The sequence below is a fragment of the Oscarella lobularis genome, chromosome 2 (genome assembly GCF_947507565.1).
Source record: "Oscarella lobularis chromosome 2, ooOscLobu1.1, whole genome shotgun sequence".
NCBI lineage: Eukaryota > Metazoa > Porifera > Homoscleromorpha > Homosclerophorida > Oscarellidae > Oscarella > Oscarella lobularis.
Genome location: NC_089176.1, coordinates 1,025,562 through 1,048,445, shown reverse-complemented (window position 1 = coordinate 1,048,445; position 22,884 = coordinate 1,025,562). Strand labels below are relative to the sequence as shown.

Genomic DNA, 22,884 nt, shown 5'->3' with positions numbered 1-22,884 from the left:
AGGTACGTGCCGTACAATTTCTCCACACCCTTTAGCTTATTATTTGCGTTCTATATGAATTTATTCATTATATAGCCCACTCAAAATCTATTCCTGTCATTTCTGTCAGTTTTTTGTTCCACGGTTTATAATACTCCAACAATTGAGAGTAAATCTTTTCTTCAATTTTTGGATGAGGTCGTCCTTTTGTATCTCCTAAGCATTTTATTTTTGTTGACGACAAATCCCTAATATAACGTTGAAGGCAGTAGAAACCCCTTGTTTTGTTAAAGTAAAAACTACTTTCCCAATCGAATGGAGATAAATTCAAATATTGACTAACCTTAGATAGATATACATTTTATAATCAATAGATATACATTTTATAATCAACTACTGTAGTTATTTGACCTACTTGAATCATTTCAGAAAGAGGATTGGTAATCAGCCTGTCTCCGTTTACAATGTGAATTTGACTTTTTGGAAACTCTTTCCACCATTTTTCCAAATGATAGGCATATTGACTTACACCAATTGCTTGCCACTGTTCATCAGTAACTTTTCCGGAGAGAGGATGAAAAGCTTTTTCTTTTACAAAGTTATTGATTCGATCGCTATCGGCCTCAACGTTCCAATTCATCTGAGCAACACTTTGGGTGAGATCAGAGACGACTCGCGTAACCGGTTCCCTGACAGTAAGAATCAATTTAATACGTTTTCCTACTTCCTTTTCGAATTTTCTGATTCTCTCTGGAACGTGAATAGCGACAAAATACGCCGGGGTCTTTTCTCCGATTAGTTGACCCGGGCGACGGGCCGGCAGTTGTCTCAAATACCAGTCGACGCCTCTCTCGTAATTTTCGTCTAAGTCAAAGAAGTGAATTTCGGGACCAGAAACGGCAATTTGCGGATGCAAATTTAGCATCGTCAACAGAGCACGAGTGCCGCACTTTCTGGCGCCAATCACAAGAAAATCGGGGTAGGAGAGACGAGAAACGTTACGGTTCAAAATCGCTCTGTAGGCTCCTTCTTCTCGTTCTTTGCTAGAAGCGAGTCGAGCGTGAGACCGGATCTTGTCACGAGTCAGTTTAGAAGAGTTCAGGAACGCGTTCATTAGTAAAAAGATGACTACTAGAGACCCAAATGCGATACAAAATCGGCGTCGAACGCACCTAACCATTGTTACTGAAGATATCAACTGATGGGCGTAGAAAATTTGGCCTAAATTGCTTGTGGCGGCTTGTGGAAAAACGCCCCTTTGCTATCCCGTACACCAGAGTAGTGCTACATTTGCATACTGTGCGGCACAGATGCTAGGCACTCGTCTGCAAGGTCGAGCAAAGCACGGCTGCGGCGTTCAGTTTTCTCCCTTCGACGGCAACCTCATAGCCTGCTCGGCGAGCGAGAACTACGGAATCTCGGGCAGCGGAACTCTCTACGCACTCGAGTGCGATCCAACGCGACGAAACGGACTACGAGAGCGATGGCACGCCGATTGGACCAACGCTCTATTCGACGTCGCCTGGAGCGAGACCGATCCGAACGCCGTCGTGACGGCGAGCGGCGATACGTCGCTGCAGATGTGGAAAACAACGGGGCGTGGGGGGCCCCAGCAAATTTACGCCGGTCATCGCAAGGAAGTGGCGAGCGTTCGGTGGAATCCCATTCGAACGTGTCCTCAGCACTTTGTGAGCGGTTCGTGGGACGGCTGCGTCATTCTGTGGGATCCCTGCCTCGCTTCTCCCTTGGCAAATTTCATGGGTCATCGTGAGCCTGTTTATAGCGTTGCTTGGTCTCCGACTATGCCGGAAACGTTTTCATCAGTTTCAGGTTGCTTTGTGGTATTTCTCTTTGAAAAATCTCTATTGAATGCTTTTTTTAGGTGATTGCACTCTTCGCATTTGGTCCGCTCGAAGTCCGAATCCTATGCATAGCATTCGTTGTCACGACGCTGACGTGTTGACTTGTGACTGGAGTAAATATGACGGCAATCTCGTCTTCACTGGGTCTGTCGATGGGCAGGTACGTGGCTGGGATTTGAGATTTTTAGACAAGCCTGCTGTCGTCTTTCTTGGGCACGAGATGGGAGTTCGACAGGTGAAGGCGTCTCCTTATGATGGGCACATCGTCGCGTCCTGCTCTTATGACTTCAGTGTGAGACTATGGAATATTGCTGATGGCTGTTGTCTGGCAACGTTAAACCATCACAAAGAGTTTACGATAGGCTTAGATTTCAATCCACACGTTAACGGAGAAATATGTGACTGCTCTTGGGATGAGCAGATTTGTGTATACAAACCATTGTAGATGCAGCAATCTACGTGACACTGTAATTAGGCTATAGACTAGTGGAATCTCCATTTGATCTGTCCACGTTCTGAACCATTCAGACTTCCTTGTGAAAGGATTTCCGGGCGTCAGACGTACGGAATTTCCGTTGAGAGCCCACATCGACGTATCTGACAAGCGTTTTTCTCTCGATTCGCACCTGAAAATCATTGTGATTTAGCTGCACAGCTGCTAGCACGCACGCACCTAGCGCCATGGCAAGAAAACCTCTTCTGATGATCACAGAATTGAAAAGATGTGCGCCACGCATTGTCTGAGAGAAATACGGGTCTCTCAAGATGGTCGCCCGCGCTGACGACGACCTTACTGGGTTCTTTTTTCGGCCTGTAGCCATAGATTCTATGCTGTAGCGTGCGGCAATTAATCTGGGCTCACCGGATATTGACATCTCCGCGACGGTGATCGTTTCTACATTGAAGTGGATCGTCATGATCGTCTCGTCGGACTTGATACGGAAAGGATTGTCGTTTTGCCGGCTGAATCGATGACGATTCGCGACGGTTAGCTTTCTACGAGGCAACCGACGGCGGAAGCGAGTAGGCACAGAGTGCCGTCGACGAAAACGGCCTTCGCCGCTCTGTAACGACGATTTCAGCGTAAAGGCGCACGCTAAGAGACTCGATGTCGTATAAATCAAGGCCGCGCTATACGAACTACTTTGAACAAATAAGACGTCAAAATGATGCACTAAGCTAGTAGCACGTTCTGCGTGCATTTCTTCGTTCTTTTTCGCAAGACTCATGCACTATTACTACTTCCGTAAGTTCGTATTTCTTTCCTGACTTCGAAGCGCGAGAAAAACCTAAAAAAAGAAAGATAAAATCCGTTCAATCTGTCCGTGTACGTACCTTTTTGCGATGCGCTCGCATTGGCGTTATCCAGACCACACCACGCGGAGGTTCGAGCGCAGTTAGTGGCCCAAAAATGTTGAGAGCGAGACCTTGCTTCAACAGCCCATACACGACCGGTACGGCCTGGATCGAGAACGGCTCTCCCACACCGTCCCCCCGACCGCGTCGTACCGGGGCCCCAAAGAGGCCGTAGACTTTCGGTTAAGAGGAACCGAGCCTACCGTGATGAGAGAGGAATTACGAAGCGCTTACCGAGTCCACCGATTGAGGGTCAGCGTTTGTAGTCCTGGGGGTCGGGTCATCTTTCGGGTATAGGTTACTAATCCGAGTGAGGAAATACCACGAGACACTGGGCCCCCACACGTTTCTTTGGCAGTAAGTGGCAAACCTTAGCCAGACGCCCGCTCGGCTTTAGCGCGGAACGCCTGACTTCGCAACCAAAGCGCCCTGACATCAGCGTCTACGACTACCACGACGGCAAGAAGCTCCTTCTCGACGTTTCAATCATCAACCCTCAACGTCCGGGATGCCTTCCACAGAGTCATTCTACTAACGGCGCTGCGGCTCTTCAACGTGACAACGAGAAGCGTCTCAAGTATCAGGGGGAGGCAACGTCACTCGGCTATCTTTTCGAGCCCCTTACGTTTGAAGTCTTCGGCCGCTGGAGTCCTGTCGCCGTCGAATTCTTCAAAAAGATCGTCCGACGCCCTTCTCTTGAATTCCTCGATGATCGTCCGGCTGCGTCTCGTTACTGGCGTCGTCGTTTGGCTGTCTGCTTGCAACGGATGAATTCACAAATTATTCTCCGAAAGGTGGCATCGTTGGTGCCGGGGTCCGCTCTAAGCGATCGCCTTGGCCCTCATGATACTGATATTCGGTTCTTCACTCGTTAACTGTGTACTCCCCCTTTCCCTTCTTGCTCCCTGCCCCTTCTCCCCTCCCTTCTCCCTGTCTGGTCTATTTTTCTTCTTTTTTGCTTGTTATTCTTTTGTGTGTTATTAATTACAACCAAAGCCGTCCACGACCCTTGTGACCCCCAGTGCCGATCTTAGCGCCGCAAAGCGACGCCCATCCACTGTGCCTAGCAGTTTCAGTAAGGATCGACAGATGACGAAACGCTTTGATGACCAACAACCAGCTTCCCCAGTTCACGATCAACCTCAAGGGTTCAACCCGTTGGCATCCCCCACCCTAACGCAAGACTGAAGATTGGGCGTTGGCCCAGTCGCTTTTATATCGAAGATGATGCAATCGTGATGCATTAGCTGCTGGTGACCTCACTGTGATGAATTCACCACGGCAACGAGTCGTTGGTTGGCCGCGGTAGTTCGCGCCAATTTTGCACGTGGCCATTTCATGGCAAAAAATGGCGGCTCCTTCGATCGACTACTAGCATCGTGACACGTGTATCTGTATCGTATTCGCGTACGATGAACGCCTTTCGATCTGTAGATACTACAATTGTAGGGTCCTTTTCGCGCGCTCTTGTGGAGTTCCCGGCAGTGCTTCGAACTCGGCGAATCCGGCCGATTCGTGCCGTTCCTGATCACTGTGACCAGTCTTGAAGTCGCGCTCCCGACAATTCAACGCACGCGGAGACGTACGTACAAGAAGGATGGCGAGACAAGCCCGTTCGATCCACTATAAATTCGCTGGAGTCAAAATCGCCTTCAAGTCGTCCACCAATCGCGACCTGGATCTCGTCTCGAATATTCACTGCGACGATGAACGGATTTCATAGCGAAACGGCCAACTAACGGTAAACAGGGGGGGCCTCCATGCATGCAGAGAAGAGTTCACAACGACACGTTAATTAACCCAGGGGCAAATTTATGTATTTCTTTTTTAAAATCTTTTTTTGAATACTTTTTATTTTTAGGTGACTGCATTGGTCTATGGTATGCATAGCATTCGTTGTCACGGCGCTGAGGTGTGAATAAATATGACGGCACTCTCGTCTTGACCAACTGGGGATGGGGATTTGAGATTTTTGGACAGGCCGGCTGTAGTCTTTCTGGGGCACGAGATGTGAGTTCGACAGGTGAAAGCATCTCCTTATTGATATGATGATGGGCACACAAAGAATTTTTCAACGCAGAGAAGAATGAGCAACTGGTTGATTTGATTTGGGTACATGCAGATGCAAGTTACACTGTAAATAGTTTTTTAATAGTACTTGAACGAAATAAAAATTATTGCCTCGGTAAATCCGGGTCTCCTGAAGAGCAAATGTCGTACGAGTTTTCGCCCCTTCCTACTACGCCTACGGCCGTCCAGGCGGCTCAAGGTCGACTTGGGCACTTTTCTGTGTGCACCGGACCGAACGTGATCGTAGGAAGCGGATCTGGGGTCAGGAGAGCGTTTCACGGGACCTCCTCTTCCCTCTGCGTCGAATTTGCTTTGCTTTTTTGTCGTGCAGGAAATGCTTTGGTGCAGCCGCATGAAACTTTCCGTTTACAACACGCTAACGGGGCATTGGTAAGAAGGTTTAGCTCAAAAGAAAACATAAAGAACTTGTGGTTGCATAGGAAGTTGCTCGAGACGAGCGGTTACAATGAATTCGAGTTTGTATCGGGTAGCTGTGCAGCCATCGTCGCCGGGTCGCTCTTTTGCTTTGGAGGATTCGATAGAACCTTTGGAAGAATCGATCCGGTTGTCTTTTAGTCAATTAATTAATTAAATATACTTTTTAATTTGATGTAATTAGATGATTGAGCTCGACTTTAAGACCCTCAAATGGAGTCTAGTCGAAACGACTGGTCGCCAGCCCACGCCGCGGGACAAGCTCTGTTGCTGGGTGTACGGACTTAAGTAATTGGCTTTATTATTAGAAAGATTTCTCTAATCTGCTTCTTTTGCAGCGTTTATTTCTTTGGTGGATTTGGTCCTCGTGGGATCATGAAAGCCGAGTTCAAAGTCATGGATGATGGCGTAAAAGGAGCGAGCGTAGCGCATATCATTCTAGCAAGACCTTTTAGTACAATGGATGGAATAACGGGCTCTACTTGTTCAATACGGAGACAAAGGAATGGACAGAACTCGAGCCAACTGTACAAAGAAATATATTTATTTATTTATTTATTTATTTATGCTGACCCGTCTTCACGTCAGATGGCAACTCCGTGTCCAAGAGCGGCCCACGCAGTAGCCCAACTGGGAGCCAAAGCGTACGTCTTTGGAGGACGATACGAAGTAATTCTGTTTGCCGACACACAACAACGTCTTCTTTGACGATCTCATAATATAGGAAAATCGTATGAACGATCTTCACTGTTTCGACTGTGAAACGAGCCAGTGGCTGGGCCGGTGAGAAGGCGGATGTCGTTGTAGTATACCTCTCCCTGGTACGAGGCTATCTAGAATCGACTCTGTCGGTGAACGACCCGAGGGACGAAGTTGGCACAGTTTCACGCCCGTCTCGTCGGAGCTGATCTTTCTCCACGGCGGAATCAACACGCAGAGCGAAATTCTTTGTAAGCACTCGTTTATGCATTTAATTGAGCGAGACAACATGCTTTTCTCTTGCAGCCGATTCGTGGCTTTTTAACGTGAAATCGACTACGTGGACGCGGGTGGACGATCCGCCTGGATGCGCGACACGGTACGCCCCATGCCGGAAGATCCTGCCGTTCTTAGTTTAGCTTCTTTTCAAAGAATGTGGCACACCGGTTGTGGTCGGGCTGACGGCGAAGTGTTTCTATTTGGAGGCTCGTCTAAGTGCGTGTTCGAAGAGCAAGAGGTGGGTAATTGGGAGGTGTCTCCAAATCGACGTTTGCACGCGTCTCTAGACCTCAATACACGGAAATCGCATGATGATCTTTCGCGTCACTCCTCGGTCGTTGCTTCGGTAAGGAAAAGTTGTTCTCTCTCTTGACGCAGTTCTCTTATCGTTCTTTTTTTGAGGATCTGTACCGAGTACGTCGCTTCAGTGCCGGACAAGTTTGCTGAGAAACTACCGTTTTTGCCACTGCAGCTGCAGAAGTTGATCCAGACTGTCTGTCGTTGAAAGAACCACGACAGAATATGATCAGCTCCTGTAACCGTCACTCTGCAGGCAGAGTTCTTTTCTTTTTACTTGTAGGGGGTCACACGTGCGTGGCCAGAGGCACCTTCATTTTTTGGTGTGTTAGTGGCTTCTTGCAGATTTTGCAGGCGTTCCTGCGGTTCTTAGACGAAACACCTTAAGGATAGCAGGCCCAACAGATTACAGCATGCTTCTTTTGTAATGTAGTTCTCCTCCTCCTGACTGATCGTATACCTATGCCTGACGGGCCCGAGGAATCGTTGGCTCTTCCGCGGACAAGTTCACGGTAAACGAAATCATTGAAGGATTTCTGACACTAATGGCCCGCTGCGGCGGCGTCGTGCCTAAAAGCAATAATCAAGGTACCTGAATTTAGCGTCAGCTGAATTACGCAGTTGTATGTAATCCTCACAGCTAACACATTTTTTGTTACAAGTCTTCATCCTGCTCCGGCGGATCTGTCTGGCGTTGTGTTGCCCTCTTCTTCCCAATGTAGGAGTTGCCGTGTCGGACACGATGACTCAGCAAGCGCAGACTCCATTGCAATGTACGCAGTAAGCTCTGCTACACTCAATCAAACTAAAGCAAACAACTTGATGTTGAAGAGTTCTATAGAGTCCAGACTGCTCGTGAAGGTGTTGTCCAATTCAGTTACGATTCAGTTACAACAGTTCAGTACGTCTAGACGGTCCAGTTCCGCATCATCTTGCTGGAAGCACCGAAAGGGATCTAGCAGATGACTTAAAGTTTCGCTATCTTACCTGATTGCATTCAGTGAATACTGCAACAGACCGAAAGGGGGAGGGTTTTATTATCTTAGTAAAGTCTTCCTCCGCTTATCTGATGATATGATTTAGGAGCCTTCAAGAATCAAATCCAATAATTAAGAATCCAGAGGAGGGATTGCCTAAAAAGTCATCTCCCGCTTATCTAATCAATGATTTGGGAGCCTTCAAGAATCAGACGCCAATAAGAAACCAGACGAGTGATTGCCTAAAGGTAAAGTTGAGCAAACGTGCTGCCATATAAAGCCGAGCAAATCGCTTCACAGTCAGAGTTCTCTTCCCCAGCCTACGACTGAAATCGAACTTTTCCAAGAAGTCTTGAAAATGATTTCATTTTTGCTTCAAGTTGCTTTCTGTGCAGTTTTTTTCACTGGCGCTGTGGCACTTCCGCTGGTGAACAGCGTCGTGATGAATCCCGCAATGCACGCTGCCGATCAGATAGGCTTATCTTTCCTGACTGTGGAAGCGTACTATGACAATGACATGGTTTTCAGTTTTCCGGCCGACGCATCCTTCGGTGGTAAAGCCAACTTTGCCGTAAGCACCGCATCCCTGACAAGTGACCAACTGGACATCCCCTTCACCACCAGCTATAAGGCCTACCCATTATGTCACTTAAATTTTCAAGACTATGATGGCCAAGTTCGCGTTCAAACAACAAAAAACTACGTTTCTATTACCTTGCGAAAATCTGACGGAAGCCCTAAAAATTGGAATACAGTTGATAGCTCAAACCGCGTGACCTTTGATCTCACTTGCCACGGCGTCGTCGCGGCTCCGAGTTCGGGATGATTGAAGATCCCACGGGCTCAGGATTCTGCATGCCAGTGACATAACCTTGCTGCGCCTAGGCACTGTAGGCTGTGCTGAAAGAATTTGTGTTCGCTTCTTTTTCTTTGCTTGCTCTTTCTATGAATTACAGTAGTACAGTACATACGGTATGTACTGTACCGTCATTGCGCGTGTGGTTCGATCACGTGATTATCCTTGTCCTCGCGACACGTATCTCCGCGAAATGCACGGCGTTTTGAGGGTGTTCTTTAAACGCGTTGTGAAATACAATTTCATAAACGACTCTTCTCCGTGGAAAAAGAGCCCGAAGCGGCTGAAATGGCCCAAAACTGTCCTAAGGGACTGTTAGAAAGGCAATTCGCGGCCGAGCCATTTTTTGAGAAGGTATATAGCTATTTTTGAGAAGTTATATAGCTATAGCTCATGGCTTTAGAGCGATTTGGCTCATTTCTTCGCTAACTTTGTAGATCACGTGGCCGGAAGTTGACCTCTACAGACACTCAAAGGTGAACGTTCGGCGCATCATGCCTTCATGGGGTTTCGTCCTGAGGTTTTCTCTCCTCTTTTTTCATTGAAGACAAAATGGGCGAAGAGGTTGACCGTGGTCCATCTACCGGATCTCGGAACATTGTGACTTTGCTATAAGACGCAATCTCCTAAACTGCCTGTATGCCTCCTGTGGTATGAGGCAATAACGTCTAAACGGCCACCTCTCCTGGGCAGGCCGCGCTTATGCGCAGCCACGAGAAGAAAAACTGCCCACTATCACGGCGTGTATTTTTGAACAGAGGCTACTATCATTTATTGGCAGTCTCTGTCAAAGAATGTCGCCTGAACAAAAGAGTGCCTGCATGCGTCTACAGAGGACGGTAGCAGGCACACATTAGCTGTGGGGACTGCAGTCTCAGTCTCCACGAAGTCTTTCAAGATTTATCTGGTAAGCAGATTAATTTCATCGTATTCAGCTAAGTTTGTCTTTTTAGGAGTTGGGGTCCTGAGCACGACCCCGTCATTAAAAACTGCTCCGCCGGGGTCCTGCCGTCATCAAAAACTGCCTGGGGTCCTGGGCATGACCCCGTCAAAACTGCCTGTGCATGAAACGCGAGGGGACACTGTTAATTTTTTTCAATTTATTAAATAAATCAACCGTCCCCTCCCTTATCTACGAGCAGTTTTTGATGACGGGGTCATGCTTAGGACCCCGGTTGAGAGCAGTTTTTTGATGACGGGGTCGTGCTCAGGACCCCAACTCCTAAAAAACGAGCGTTAATAACAACAACAAATATTGCTTTGTGGCTAACCTGGTCAGCGTTCAGCCGTAAGATGACGGACTCATGAACTACAGTGCAGTGTCCATGGCACAATAACCTGAGCATAACGCGAAACGGCCAAGCGCATCATGTGAGCGATGTGACATATGATTTCCAGTCATGCGTCACTCAGTCGTTTTTATCGACTACAACAGACTTTTCGCTGACTAAAAATTCAACCGTTTCTTCTTCGATTGCTTCATCTTTTGCGTCTGGCCTTCTCATTGCTAATAACAATAACAGTACGTACTATACTGTAGTTTTTTTATTTAGACAATTTCAGCACCTTCTCTTCTTATGACGAGCTCTGCTTGTTTTTTCTTACTTTCCTCGCCTTTCCGACGACGATACTCGGTGAACTCCTTCATCATGGCTCGGCGTTTCTCAACCAGCTCCTACAAATAAAAGTAAGCCATAGATAGATAGATAGATATCTAGATGTACAGGACCCCCAAAACAAAAGGATATCAATGCACTGATCAAAGACTCGCGGTGTCAGAGGAAGGAATTCATGCAACTTGCCTTCGAACTCTTGGTCTGACTCATCCTATCTTTCACTTCAAATTCGCGCTGATATTTCTTCATATCTTTTTGTATCTCCTGTGAAAAGTACACGTATAGTAGAAGCCAATGCGACAGTAGAACGCAATCCTACCTGAATGTCCTCGGAAGTGAGAAGGCTCGGTGGTCTCGGTCTCCACATCATCTGACAGAAATTCTCGCGAGTGCCACGCGCCAGCAACTTTCCTTGAAAACTCCACAGAATATAGCCATGATCAGCACTCTAAATCGACAAAGAACGCTAGAGAATCCTCACATTTCCCTCCCCCTCCCCAAACCTTTTGCTGCCACCAGCTGACTTGACTGGCAACGTATCGTCCCGTTGGATCCCACTCGATGTCAGTCGCTTGAAAGTGTTCGGTAGCGTTCATGATGCACATATCGAAAGTGTCGCAGAATTCCAAGAGACCTTGACTGAAACAAAAGATAGCAAAAAAAGATTCGCGATTAGTACTTGTTCACGACTAACGGTAAATAGCCCAAAACAATGAATCGTCCCTGGGGTGACCACGACACCATGTTGCACGACTTCTTCTCCAACATTTCTAATTGGAAAAAAGAGCACAGTGCAAGAGATCGTGAAGGAGAAGCGCATCGTATTGTGTTCACTTGACGGTGTGATGGTGCCGCCCTGTTCCACTTTGAAGAATCTAATCGTCTGCATTGGAGCCGTGCCTTCGACGGTGACAAATTTAGGTCCAACAGGTTCCCAAGCAAAAGAGACCAACGAGCCTTGTCGCAGAGAAGATGCGGAGATTAGCATCTACACGCCTTCTGGTGCACTTTTCTGACCTTTCATTTCTACCTGATTGACTGGAATTTGTTTCTCTTTCAGACTAAATATCTCCAAGTTGGCTGTCGTAGTCTGAAAGAAGAAGAAGAAGAACCCCCCGGGGGTGAAGATTTTGAGTTGCCAAAGCAACGTTTCGATGCTGCACCTTTTTGTTTTTAGAGGCAAAGCGATCAACTTTCAAACAGAGATATTCTCCCTTCTGTTGCCAATACATTTCACACTAGAGACCAGAGACAATTTATTCAAAGTTCATTTTAACGTTTTGTACGTACCGTCGAGACGTTGAAAAGGGTTTTGAAACGAATTTCGTTGCGACTGGGAATTTCCATGATTGTGAATCGAGCCGGATTCTGCACGTTTTCGGGCACCCAAAACGCGATGACATCGTCGACAGGCGACCAAAGAAAATCCCTAGAAAACAAAGTGAGACAGTAAGAGAACCACGGATTGTTTTACTCACTGAACGTCCTTGGCTTGAATGCTCTTTTTATCCAACAGACCAAACGTCTATAGGAGCAACGTATAAAACCCCTCAAAGTGCATAATAATAATCTTAATTCACTTGTGTTTCATAGATGCTTATTAGTCCATTGCCTTGCTTCGCGAAATATTTCCCGTCGTGATTCCATCTGCAAAAGATCTCAATAGTAATATGAAAGGACAAATCAATTTTCTACTTGAATATTGGCCACTTTGACGAGTCCTCGCATTGAAAACCTCGCTTCTTCATTCCAGTGCGAATATCCCAAATAATTGCCGTCTATCAAGCAAATTTTGAGAGTTTCTTTACGCGATAAATGTTACAACAAATACCCACCTCTTCTTTATCTGATTGGGGACAAAACGTAACCAAGAATCTAAACAAGGAATTAGCTCATTTTCGGTTCATCAGACGCGTCTACCGTTCGCAGGGTGAAAAATCAACAAATTTGACGCCTAGATGAGCAAAGCGTTCAATTCTCCTGAACCCTTTGCCTCCCCACAAAGCGACGCCCTGCTTGTGCATCGTCGCCAAATAGGTCCCATTCGGCGACCAACGCAAATAGCCTTCAGTCCAATGCTACGACAGAAACAAAGTCCGGTGCCGGCATGTTGGCTGTACGTGTACGGCATACGTCTCTTTCAATGACTTGAGTCGTTTCTGGTAGAGTGTTTGAGCATATGACCGTTCTATCGCCGGCTGCATAGGACACGGCGAACTGGTCAACGCAATCCGGGTTCAACAGCCAAGAATGCAAATTCTCCTATATCCAATTTCAAAAGGTGAAAAAAAGTTATGCTTGCTTATTCGTACTGACTTGAGGATCGTATTTTTGATTTTCCGGAACCGTCCATTTCTCGTCAACATTGGAGTACCTAGCACAATATAATTATGCTTTACAGTTCATATAAGACCCACTTACTTTTCGAAGTCCGAGAAAGCGTGAACGGAAAAAACGTGCGCCTTGTCTAAACGATATCCGTGCGCCGTCTTCACCGCGTTCGCCGCTTCCTGCGCGCTCTTGTACTCGAGAAAGATGTACCTAGACGAGCCCCCTCAGAGGGGACCCCTACAGTAGCATCTTCGCCGCTTACCCTTTCGTCTCTCCATTCGCGTCCGCGGGATAATGTTCGGTGACGATTTCGCCGAAACGAGCCATTATTTTGTTAATGACTTTCCTCAGTTTTTCCAAGCGATCCGCTTTGACGCTGGGAACGTTGTCGACGACGATCACCGTGCTCATTCGATCGTCGAGTGACGGTCTCTCGATCGTGCAGTCGGAAAGAAGCGCTGGAAGGAGACAGACGTTTCGCCACGTGGTCTCACAGGTCTCACATCGCTTCACCTTCGTCGCTTATGTCGTCGACAAAGTCCGATGGGTCGTCGAAGCTTGGTTCGTCTGCATCGGAATCGTCCGAAGGCACGCGTTCGCCGTTTGTGTTCATTTTTCGCAGGACTCGTTGAGCGTTAGCGTGCTAAGGTAGAGGCGTGGTGTGCCGAAAAAAAGCGAGGAACTTTTAAAACTTTTGTGACATTGACGTGGAGAAATAAAACGCTTGTTTCGCCCTAGATATAAAAAAAGATGAAAAAAGAAAAAGAAAAAAAATGTGCCGTGATTGGGATTTGAACCCAAGTCGCTACGGTTTTGACGGATGACCACAACGTAGAGTCCTAACCACTAGACGATCACGGCTGCACGGCAAAATGCGTCTCCTTTTCCAATATAAACCAACACGCTGCGAAAATCTATGATTGCTCTACATACATCAATGTACATAGAAAGCCAATCATCAAACCATTTCTGCACGTCTTGTCATTCATTCATCAGTTCTACAATACCGTAATAACGAACGCCAGAAGAAAAGGAAATGTTCCAAAGCACTGTTTTTCAAATTACAACTCCAATAGAAACGCTATGTGAGCAAGCGCTGTAGTACGCGTGTATATCTACGTCAATCTGCCGCGCTTGGGCGAAGGCGACTCCATAATAACATCATTACAGCCGAGCCTCTTTCGTCCCGTCGCCAAAGCGCGAGCGAAAGCCGAATCACGCGAGAGATTCTCGCGCATCGGCAGCGCCGACGTTGCTGGCGGCCGACGCGAACCGAAACTAAACGCGGGCACCGGTATCGAACCCGATTGCCCGGCAGCCGCGGAACCGGTACCACCGCTAAAGTCAAAATCTATAGGCAAGGAATCGGTGCCGTCGATCGTCGACGGAACTGGAACCGATTCCTCTTCGGGAAGCGAAAACACCGGCGGAGCCGGAATCGAGGACGCGTGCGATTCGGCGGCGACGGGAGGACGCGCGGGCGACGTCGGCTTCGCTCCTTTCGTTATAAAACCGACGAGATCGTCGCGTCGCAACACGTTTCGTCTGCGCCGCCTCGCCCAGGCGAGGATCTCTTTCGTTCTCTTGCGTTGGCCCCACTGGATGCCGAGTTCCATCGCCTTTCGATGCATATCGAAGCTGTCTGAATGGAAAAACAATCGTAACTGAATAGAGAGAGCCCCTTTTCTCCTCGCGCGGGTCTCTCACCTTGATAAAGTGCCGTTATCGCTCTCGCGCTCTCCTGAAAGAGCGGCCAAATCGAATTCGAACCGAATTGCTGTCGTTCTGCGAGAGAATATCGGCGTGCGAACGTTTTATCGGGCTATTTACCTTTGTAGAGTTGAGCGATCGCTACGGCAGCCCCTTCGAACAGGCGCCACAGGTGTTGGGAAGCGCTCTGACCGACTGCCGTCACTTCTTCGTCGATGTCTTCGTCTTGAAAGCCATCCTCGTCGAGACGATCACCCTCTCGATCCATTCTCTGTGGTTTTGGGAGTCCCAATTACGACGCATGCGCGTTGAAAGAAGGACAACACCACGGCCACCTTCCCATTGGCCGATTGACACTAATTAAAAATGCTCCTGATAGCCTCATGATAGATACTCGGAGCTGCCGAACCAGAGATTATTTACAAGCAAAGAGTCCTGCCATAGAACGTTAGCGTGCGCAGGCAGAAAATGACTTTGCTGCTCGGAGCGAAAGGAGTGGGAAAAACGCTACTTTTGAAACAGCTTCGCGCAAGTACGCAACTTTAGGTTATTGCGTATTCTTCAAAACTATCTACGCGCGCAGTCTATGCAGTAAAAGCTGCGGAAGAAGACGACGAAGCAGTGCCTGCTACTATCGCCACGGTAACGTGTATCAATCACGTGACATACTAAAATTTAATAAATGAACTGCAGATTGGAACTAATTTAGTAAGCTTCACTGTTGGTAAGGAAGCTATAACTGTTCGCGAGATGGGCGGTGCCATGGCACCTATTTGGAGTAGCTGCTTTGAAGATGCACAGAATGTTCTGGTAAAAAACTATCACGACTACGTGTTGTCTTCTCCCACCGTTTCCATTTAGTTTATGTTTGATTTGGCCAACCGGCAACAGACTGCGGCCTCATGCATACTACTCTTGGAGCTAATATCGTCTCCTGAGCTACAGAAAGCTCGATTTCTTCTTCTTTTTAATAAAATGTAACGTGAACATTTGATTACAAATACGGGGGTTGAATTTTTAATTCTGTGCAGTGATATAGAACGAGACATGAGAATGACAATCATAGAACTCAGCTCGCTGATCCGTTTAGATGACATTGTGGCTACATCGAAACAGGACGTATCGTTCACAGAAATCAGCGCACGAAATAAGACTAATTTAGACGTGATAGTAGATTGGATAGCAAAAGGTGCCCGGTAGTGTAAAAGTAGATGTCACAGAGAGAAATTGTATCTAGTGTAGCGCGCGTTTAACGTAGCCAAGTAAATAAAGTGCTGGCCAGCTCTATTGGCTTCAGCAATTTTTGTTCCTTCAAGTGAGGAAACGGGACCTACTGACAGTACTGTACGTATATTGCCGCGAGAAACCGCCCCTCTATAATGCCCACCCAGAATGTATGGGACGCCGGTAAGCGACGTACAGCGCGAAAAGAAAAACTGACCGATACGAATTTTACTTCTAAAGCGTTTGCCGGAAACGCGCGGGACGTTCACCGAGCCGTTGACTGCGGAGCGGTAAGGAAATCGAGAGAAAGGAACTAATAAGATATACGGAACGGGTCGCGGGGGGCGATCCTTCGCTATATAGGAACCTGACGCCTACGATAAATCGGGTCAAACGGCCCTTCACAAGGCAACGGTAAATGGGCACGTCGATTGCATGGAAGCGCTCGAGGAACGCGGCTGGGATTTGAATAAGCCCGATCAGAGCGGCTGCGCCGCGCTTCACATAGCGGCGAAGAGCGGGCATCGGCGCGCCGTCGAGTGGCTCGTCGAGCGCGGCGCGAATTTGCGCGTCAAGTCGAAGAAGGGTAACACGGCGAGGGCGATGGCCGAGAAGGCGGGGCACATGGAGATACACAAATACTTGCAGGATAAAGGTGCGGATCGCGTTTTCGCATTGCTCTCTCTTTATGCGTCTCTTTTTTGTTAGAAAGGGAGAAGTACGGAAACGTACTGTAGGCTTAACGTGGGGGTGACGGGCGGACCGGATTTTGATCGGGAACTAGTGTATTTGCGTTTCTCGCTCTACCTTGTTTATGTTTTGGCTTCTTTTCTGTCGTCTTTCGTCGTCGTCGTTTTCTTTGTGTTTTTGAAGCCAGCAAGGCTGGAGAAATATTTGGCGTTTACCTATACGACAGACAAGGGACAATTGAATTCGTTCCTTCCTCCTTACGCATTGGGGACCCATAGGGAGAGGTATTCTACATTCTACAAGCAGATTTATGTTACACTTCCCGCAAAACCCATTGATTTTTATACACTAAAAACCACCCTTCTCTCATATAGGGTAGCCACAACTCTCTCTCCCCCTGAGGTGTTTGGTATTAGACCTAGGGTTCGTTTCTTAACTAAGTACTATTCTGACCTACCTCTTGTATGTTTTTCTCGGCCGCTTGAGGATTGACAATCTCAAGACCCTACAATGCAGATGTCGTTAGAAATGCCAACCCAACGTGTCCGTACCAACCTGTAGGGGAGTGAAGGCTATGCTAGATGCGGTTCCCGACGTTTCTCGACCTCGAACTGTCGATCGACCGCCGTACACTTGCTGTTGCTTTTCTATTTTTCTCTGAGAAAACGCTACGATTTGCTTCTACTGTACTTTGAGGAAATCCAATGGATACCTGTAGTCTTTTGGATACAGTTGCTTGCGTTTTCGCGTCGACCGGAGGACCGCGAACTTTTCCCGTTCCTGACTTGCCCACGTTGCCAACGGAAAATCCCATTTCACTCTGATAAGGATCGTCTTCAACCTGAAAGAGACAAAGATAAGAAAACGAGACTATTTATTATAACGGAATCACCTCTCCAAACGTCATTCTGTTCGCCTGCTTTCTCATCTCTGTAACCGCATATCGCTCTTTCATTTTTCTCACCCTAGACAAGCGTTTCGTTTCATTGTCTCCTTCGCTCTTTAGCCTTACCTTCGTCCGCCTCTCTTTTTCCTCGGCGGAGTGTCCGGCCTATTTAGAGGCTTCACCTGCTTCACGGGCGGCGGTTCTTGCAGCTTGTCCAACTTCTTTTCCATCTCAGCACGCAAATCTGAACCGGATAAGATTTCCAAATGCGCATAGAAAGATCTAACACATCGACTCACTCATTCCCATGGCACCGCCGGGACTCTCGTGAAAACTATCGACGCGAGCTGCCAGGGCGCACTTACAAGCAACCAGCCGAGCCGCCTTTGTTCTAAGATCCTTCAGACGCTCAATTGTGCGTGTCCTTTTGCATCGCAGCTATTTTCTTACTGGCTGAGTGCTCTGCACTAGATCGCACTGCATAATGAATCCAATGTGAGATATAGCCGTCATGGAGGAAAAACCGGACAACGTCGATCGCTGAGCGCCTAGCACCTGAAAAAAATATAAGAATAGAATAATCAAAATTGTCTTAGACGATTTTAAAAATTGTCTTGGACGATTTTTAAAATTGTCCCGGGCAATTTTTAAAAATGTCTTGAGACAATTTTAGAATTGTCTTAGCACAATTTTAGAATTGTCTTGAGACAATTTTAGAATTGTCTTGGAACAATTTCTAAAATTGTCCCGTTTAAAAATTGTCTTGGAAGATTTTTGAAATTGTCTAGGACGATTTTTAAAATTGTCTTAGACGATTTCAAAAATTGTCCCGGACAATTTTAATGACGGTTGCTCTTACAAGAACATTGCATGCCGGCATCTTTGATAGAGGAGTGAGTCCTCCAGCAACTCCTAATGAAACAATAGTAACTCTTCCCTAATGAATATTTCTTCGTCTACCCATGAGCTTGGCTGCTATGGAGGGTCCCACAATGTGAGACAGGTTTGGTGCGATAAAGGACATCCGACTCTCGACGTATTCGTAGATGGACAACTTGGCATCGTTCAAAAAATGGCCCTGCAGCGCGTTTCTTCACTATCCGAACCCTCGTCTCATCTAAATGAATGCGTTTACCATTTCACAAGCTTTGAGGACTTCGTCCAATTCCTCTTGCTCGATCTTGTTCCTAGGAAAAAAAATTCACTAAAGTAAACAGAGAGCAAGATACGATCTCTAATACCCTTGGGTTGTTGAGGCTGTGACACTGATAACCATTACTGTAGCAGCTGGAAGAAAATCTTTCAGTTCAGCATCGACTTTGGTCACTTCAAGCGAATTTTGAATAAACTAAATCAGACGAAAATCTGTAGCGTCAAAATTTGATCCACCAGTGTGAGTCTGATTTTACCGTGACCGTTTTCATATAGTCAATAGGATTAAGCACAAGCGATTCCAATTCGGGAAATCGCGCCGAATAATGATCTCGAACGAATTTGTGAATAACATCTGAAAGAAAAAAAGAAGTAATTCCAACAATCAAAAAAAATAACCCGAACCACTCTCACTTATTTCGTGATCAATTTCAACGGCGAGATTATTCGCTTCGACGATCAATTTATATTCGGGATCTGCTTCAACGGGACCGTGTACTACGAAAAAGTTCGAAAAAATTAGAGAGAGGGGCCCCTTTTCGTCGTCTCAACGACAATGCTACCGATGTTGTCCGATCGCGGCATTTCCATATAATTCCCTATCTCTTCGAGAACGCGTTTGAGCTGCAGGCGAGAAGAAGGGAGTTTTCAATCGTTTCTTGTCGATCGCTTGCCCGGCCTGGCGGTGTGTAGAACTCTATACTGCGTCTTGGGCGCGTTTTCGCTCGGGATTCTTACTTGGGCGCTGTTGTAGAGTTTTGCGAGTCGATCGATCGACGTCGCGTCCACGTCCACGTCCATTGCGTCGCGATCGGCGTTCGGATTGTAGTCGTTCTCTTCGGCGGCGCATTCTGGTTCGTCTTCGTCGGCTGCTTCTTCGAGATCGGCGAGGAGTTCGTCGGCGAGTGACATCGCGCGCAAAACGTGCGTAGTGCTGCGCGTATCCGCGTGAGAACACATGCACGAAAAATCTGCTCCCATCGCTATATGCTAAATACGATGCAGTTGCTAATTGTACGGTATTGCGACTATGTGTGCGAGCCGTTTGTGCGAAAATATTAAATATCAGCGAATTTCTCATTCACGTGACTCGCGTGATCGCTTCCTGTTACACGCCTCTCGGTGAACAATTGACGCAACACCTCAGTACTATGGCAAAAGCACTCTTGAGGAGATGCAGCGAAGACGTCCTGGCTACGTTCTACGCTGCTGGCCTGTCTCCCATCAACGTGGAGAAAGAGTGGCAGAAGGGCGATTATGTTGGAGGCGGAGCTTTCGGAGAGGTCTACGAGGGAACGAATCGACGCACGGGACAACGAGTTGCCATTAAAGTAATCAATTCCATTGCCGTCGGTGGTCTCAGCTACAACACAATACTTACGGAAATGCGTGTGCTCAAGTACGACAGCGAGCACGAGAATATAACCAAATTTTACGGAGCCTATCGCCACAAAGATGCCATAACAGAAAAACAAGAAATATGGCTTATTATGGAGGTAAGACGTAACGTACAGCTTGAGACTATGTGTAGTGACACTAATGATGAATTTCAGCTCTGTCAAGGCGGTTCTGTTGGAGACATAGTGAAGTTTTTGGCTAAGAATGGAGAGCATCTTGATGAGCCAATTATAGCATACATTTTGCAGGAAGTCATAAAGGCATGGAAAAATCTTAAGATCTTTGGGACTTGTTGTGGTAAGGGACCCCTCTTATAGGCTCTCAGCTATCTTCACAATCGCCTTGTTATGCACCGAGATATAAAAGGGCAGAACATTATGTTAACTGCAGATGGCGGAGTTCGTCTCATTGATTTTGGTTAGCGACAATGGCAAGTAATTGCTAAAATATACTGTAGCCGTTTAGGAATTTCCTGCAAGTTAGATGCCTCGCAAAACCGACGAATCTCTTCCGTTGGTACAAGTCACTGGATGCCTCCAGAAGTGATCTTCTGCGACAAGGACCCCGAAGGATGCGACTACGATGTACGCTGCGACGTTTGGTCGCTTGGCATAACAGCGATCGAACTGGCCGAAGGGCAGCCGCCACACGGAGAACTGTCCTCTGACGAAATTCGTTATCACATTCCAAGGTACACACACTGAGATAAACTGTGTGAAGCATCAGTCTAAAAAAATTCGAAGGAATGAACCGCCAAGTCTTAGAGACCCATTGCACTGGTCAACTACATTCAAAGCCTTCTTGGCTAGGTAGACATGCATCTATACAAATTTTCCTTCCAGCTAAACTCATTCTATAGGTGCTTGAAGAAATGGTGTGACGATAGGCCATTTTTCGACGAATTATTAGCTGATCCGTTCATTCAAACCTGTCCAAAAAATCCATCAGACGTCAGTTGACTATGGCGTACTGTATGCATAACTAAAAGTTTTGCTAGGCAAAAAGTACTCTGGTCAAACTTTCCAGACGCTGTCGTGAATCAAAGGACAAAACGGAGACAATATTGACGCCAGGCGGCAGTCGCCGTCGCAAACCCGGTAAAGCCTACTAAATGACGATTTAGTTAAAGGTGCCTAGCTCTTTCTTCTGACCGTATTGAACAACTACTTCTGATGTATCCTAAAGACGAAACTGGGAGCTGATTTTCATGCAATATAGAATAAAGAGACGTATTTTCATTGCATTGTATTGCGTGACCGTTGATTACGTAGAACAACAGTGTGCACCCGCGGTGAAGACGTCAAAAAAATCAGAATTCGTTAACTCAACAGCAAATAGCTGCTCAATTCCACATGAACGCAATCATAGAACAATTCAACGTTATTTAACTCAACAGCAAATAGCTGCAGTAGAACTGACTCGTCTATGCTTACTTAGAACGCATATAGATACCTCCTTGTTTCATTTCGGCATCGGCGAAACAATGAACCTGGCAACCCTGTCCACAAAGAGAGCAACGGACAAGCCAGCAAGAGAACCATCTCTTGAACGACACAAGCCAATAAATATAATTATTCTATGTCTAAAAACCGATGAAGAAGCGGCGATCGATTTAATTCATTATTTTTTATGTACCTGTCAAACATAGGGAAAAGTTCGCAAAGCTTTTTCACTGCATCATCGAACACGTTTGGAGTTTCAATTATCTTGATACGTCCATATAGATCAAGAGCTTGGGATCAAGGTCTACTCACCGGTTTCATTAGCAAGTGCGTCTGGGTTGACTTTTCCGTCTGGGCTGACTTTTCCGTCTGGGTTGACTTTTCTTCTGACCATTTCCTGAGAGTGCCTTCTTCTAAGTAAAGTTCTGCAATTTCCGTCTCTAGCTCGTGAATTCTTTGAGAGGAAGAAGCCCTTGAGTGTTGACAAATGGCTTATAATAAAAAAATATGTCACCGGAACAGCTCTCACTCATTTTCTATCTTCTTTCTTAGAGCCTTTTGTAAGAAAATAATCTGCTTTTCGAGTTCTTCGATTTTCCTTGAGGAAATTGCACTACCGCACACAAAACGTCGACTATAAAAAATGACGAGTAGAAATAGGTTCACACCCTTTTCTTTATATTCTACCTTAGTTCACTTTGTAGAGCCATCTTCTCATTTGCAAGCTCTTGAACTTTCCTGAAGAGACGCCCTCTACGAACGAAACACAGATGGAAGAGAAGAGGGTCTGGTCACTGATTGGCAGAGAGACCGACTTACTCCGTTTCGGTCTTTTCTTTCATTTTGAGCTCGAGATCAGACCAAAGTGCTTTTGTCATCTGAGCTTTTTCTTCCAATGCACGATTTCTGACAAAGAAAAGTTGGTCAGGGTCAGAGAGAAGTGATCGTGCTTCTTCGCGCACTTTTCCTTTTCCTCCTCGAAACTCGCATTCAATTGCGAAAGTTCTTCGCGAAGATCGGCTATCGTGTCTGTCAGACTATGAAAATGAAGAAGGAGCGCCCCCTTTAGGGCAATCAACCCAAAAGCAACGATCAGCTCACTCGCTCTTCGGCGTATCGACTTCGCTCTCCTTTTCTTCGATCAAAGCCATAGAGGACGCGCTGTCTTCGTCGCCGGACAACCACTGAGAAAAAGAATCGCCCGTGGGGAAAAAAAAGACTGGGTCTACTTACTTCGTCACGACGATCTTCGTCGGGTAACTGCTTGACGTTGACCTCTTCGATTCGATTCCCGGAAGAGTCGACGCCGGCCCTGTAGTTGTACACGACGTTCGGATACGCGACGCCGAAGGGAAGATGAACAGGAGTCGGTGTCGTTTGTTGGTAGGCAGGTAACTGGTAGTATCGACACGTCGTCGGATTAACCGGTAAGAAAGCCGTGGCAGGCGGAACGGACGTTGACGGTGCGCTAGCGCTACCCCTCTTCACCGCTTTTCGGTATCGTTGGACGAAATCCTCCAGCTGGGGGTCCGACATTTTTTGAGAAGCTCCTCCTCTTTCGATCACATGGCACTGGCGCCCTGTGCTCAACGGTTGACGATTTAGCTTGAGCCTTGACTCCCTCC

General features: G+C 46.8%; 10 protein-coding genes, 1 long non-coding RNA gene and 1 other non-coding gene across 12 annotated transcripts; 6 read left to right on the top strand and 6 right to left on the bottom strand.

The window, feature by feature from the left end:
- Positions 1-53: 53 nt before the first annotated feature.
- LOC136183977 (heparan sulfate glucosamine 3-O-sulfotransferase 5-like) lies at positions 54-1,138 on the bottom strand. The gene is made up of 2 exons (XM_065970798.1): positions 395-1,138; positions 54-322 (listed from the first exon to the last, which is right to left on the bottom strand). The coding sequence occupies exons 1-2, from the start codon at positions 1,091-1,093 to the stop codon at positions 68-70; spliced, it is 954 nt and encodes a 317-aa protein (XP_065826870.1). The 5' UTR covers positions 1,094-1,138; the 3' UTR covers positions 54-67.
- Positions 1,139-1,280: 142 nt separating this feature from the next.
- On the top strand, positions 1,281-3,153 carry LOC136183323 (peroxisomal targeting signal 2 receptor-like). Its single transcript, XM_065969921.1, has 2 exons — positions 1,281-1,809; positions 1,862-3,153. The coding sequence occupies exons 1-2, from the start codon at positions 1,290-1,292 to the stop codon at positions 2,284-2,286; spliced, it is 945 nt and encodes a 314-aa protein (XP_065825993.1). The 5' UTR covers positions 1,281-1,289; the 3' UTR covers positions 2,287-3,153.
- Positions 3,154-5,402: 2,249 nt separating this feature from the next.
- Positions 5,403-7,321, top strand: LOC136200150 (kelch domain-containing protein 2-like). Its single transcript, XM_065990493.1, has 13 exons — positions 5,403-5,528; positions 5,599-5,657; positions 5,708-5,831; positions 5,887-5,990; positions 6,041-6,110; positions 6,158-6,229; positions 6,291-6,371; positions 6,427-6,485; positions 6,540-6,652; positions 6,708-6,780; positions 6,834-6,918; positions 6,968-7,026; positions 7,083-7,321. Exons 1-13 carry the CDS (start codon positions 5,409-5,411, stop codon positions 7,183-7,185), a joined length of 1,122 nt encoding a protein of 373 aa, XP_065846565.1. The 5' UTR covers positions 5,403-5,408; the 3' UTR covers positions 7,186-7,321.
- A 1,649-nt stretch (positions 7,322-8,970) lies between these two features.
- LOC136200031 (uncharacterized) lies at positions 8,971-10,025 on the top strand. Its single transcript, XR_010673276.1, has 3 exons — positions 8,971-9,164; positions 9,214-9,286; positions 9,358-10,025. It is a non-coding gene; the product is annotated as an uncharacterized lncRNA (long non-coding RNA).
- Positions 10,026-10,177: 152 nt separating this feature from the next.
- Positions 10,178-13,417, bottom strand: LOC136200026 (eukaryotic translation initiation factor 3 subunit B-like). The gene is made up of 20 exons (XM_065990354.1): positions 13,271-13,417; positions 13,020-13,215; positions 12,848-12,967; positions 12,743-12,800; positions 12,560-12,688; positions 12,347-12,504; positions 12,262-12,301; positions 12,122-12,204; positions 12,007-12,073; positions 11,905-11,951; positions 11,717-11,855; positions 11,590-11,664; positions 11,444-11,516; positions 11,261-11,383; positions 11,121-11,196; positions 10,930-11,065; positions 10,746-10,874; positions 10,613-10,690; positions 10,377-10,485; positions 10,178-10,317 (listed from the first exon to the last, which is right to left on the bottom strand). The coding sequence occupies exons 1-20, from the start codon at positions 13,368-13,370 to the stop codon at positions 10,220-10,222; spliced, it is 2,034 nt and encodes a 677-aa protein (XP_065846426.1). The 5' UTR covers positions 13,371-13,417; the 3' UTR covers positions 10,178-10,219.
- Positions 13,418-13,419: 2 nt separating this feature from the next.
- LOC136200028 (HUWE1-associated protein modifying stress responses-like) lies at positions 13,420-14,772 on the bottom strand. Its single transcript, XM_065990357.1, has 3 exons — positions 14,588-14,772; positions 14,465-14,542; positions 13,420-14,399 (listed from the first exon to the last, which is right to left on the bottom strand). The coding sequence occupies exons 1-3, from the start codon at positions 14,733-14,735 to the stop codon at positions 13,873-13,875; spliced, it is 753 nt and encodes a 250-aa protein (XP_065846429.1). The 5' UTR covers positions 14,736-14,772; the 3' UTR covers positions 13,420-13,872.
- Trnah-gug (transfer RNA histidin (anticodon GUG)) lies at positions 13,534-13,618 on the bottom strand. Its single transcript is given in 2 exon segments — positions 13,534-13,568; positions 13,582-13,618. It is a non-coding gene; the product is annotated as a tRNA-His (tRNA).
- Positions 14,773-14,785: 13 nt separating the features above from the next.
- Positions 14,786-15,717, top strand: LOC136200029 (ADP-ribosylation factor-like protein 16). The gene is made up of 5 exons (XM_065990358.1): positions 14,786-14,999; positions 15,051-15,109; positions 15,161-15,277; positions 15,329-15,444; positions 15,499-15,717. The coding sequence occupies exons 1-5, from the start codon at positions 14,936-14,938 to the stop codon at positions 15,665-15,667; spliced, it is 525 nt and encodes a 174-aa protein (XP_065846430.1). The 5' UTR covers positions 14,786-14,935; the 3' UTR covers positions 15,668-15,717.
- Positions 15,718-15,725: 8 nt separating this feature from the next.
- LOC136200030 (uncharacterized) lies at positions 15,726-16,601 on the top strand. The gene is made up of 4 exons (XM_065990359.1): positions 15,726-15,874; positions 15,932-15,981; positions 16,055-16,346; positions 16,400-16,601. The coding sequence occupies exons 1-4, from the start codon at positions 15,847-15,849 to the stop codon at positions 16,426-16,428; spliced, it is 399 nt and encodes a 132-aa protein (XP_065846431.1). The 5' UTR covers positions 15,726-15,846; the 3' UTR covers positions 16,429-16,601.
- Positions 16,373-19,341, bottom strand: LOC136200027 (U4/U6 small nuclear ribonucleoprotein Prp31-like). Its single transcript, XM_065990356.1, has 16 exons — positions 19,158-19,341; positions 18,983-19,043; positions 18,834-18,917; positions 18,677-18,774; positions 18,509-18,615; positions 18,403-18,454; positions 18,228-18,345; positions 18,127-18,179; positions 17,718-17,822; positions 17,567-17,666; positions 17,394-17,511; positions 17,274-17,346; positions 17,094-17,222; positions 16,937-17,038; positions 16,839-16,886; positions 16,373-16,596 (listed from the first exon to the last, which is right to left on the bottom strand). The coding sequence occupies exons 1-16, from the start codon at positions 19,329-19,331 to the stop codon at positions 16,504-16,506; spliced, it is 1,515 nt and encodes a 504-aa protein (XP_065846428.1). The 5' UTR covers positions 19,332-19,341; the 3' UTR covers positions 16,373-16,503.
- Positions 19,342-19,545: 204 nt separating this feature from the next.
- On the top strand, positions 19,546-21,152 carry LOC136183966 (myosin-IIIa-like). The gene is made up of 7 exons (XM_065970783.1): positions 19,546-19,915; positions 19,973-20,077; positions 20,135-20,234; positions 20,283-20,508; positions 20,561-20,626; positions 20,677-20,767; positions 20,815-21,152. Exons 1-7 carry the CDS (start codon positions 19,571-19,573, stop codon positions 20,926-20,928), a joined length of 1,047 nt encoding a protein of 348 aa, XP_065826855.1. The 5' UTR covers positions 19,546-19,570; the 3' UTR covers positions 20,929-21,152.
- Positions 21,037-22,801, bottom strand: LOC136183964 (tropomyosin alpha-1 chain-like). The gene is made up of 9 exons (XM_065970782.1): positions 22,493-22,801; positions 22,361-22,443; positions 22,222-22,296; positions 22,079-22,165; positions 21,947-22,012; positions 21,789-21,893; positions 21,572-21,731; positions 21,453-21,523; positions 21,037-21,399 (listed from the first exon to the last, which is right to left on the bottom strand). Exons 1-9 carry the CDS (start codon positions 22,793-22,795, stop codon positions 21,279-21,281), a joined length of 1,071 nt encoding a protein of 356 aa, XP_065826854.1. The 5' UTR covers positions 22,796-22,801; the 3' UTR covers positions 21,037-21,278.
- Positions 22,802-22,884: the final 83 nt, after the last annotated feature.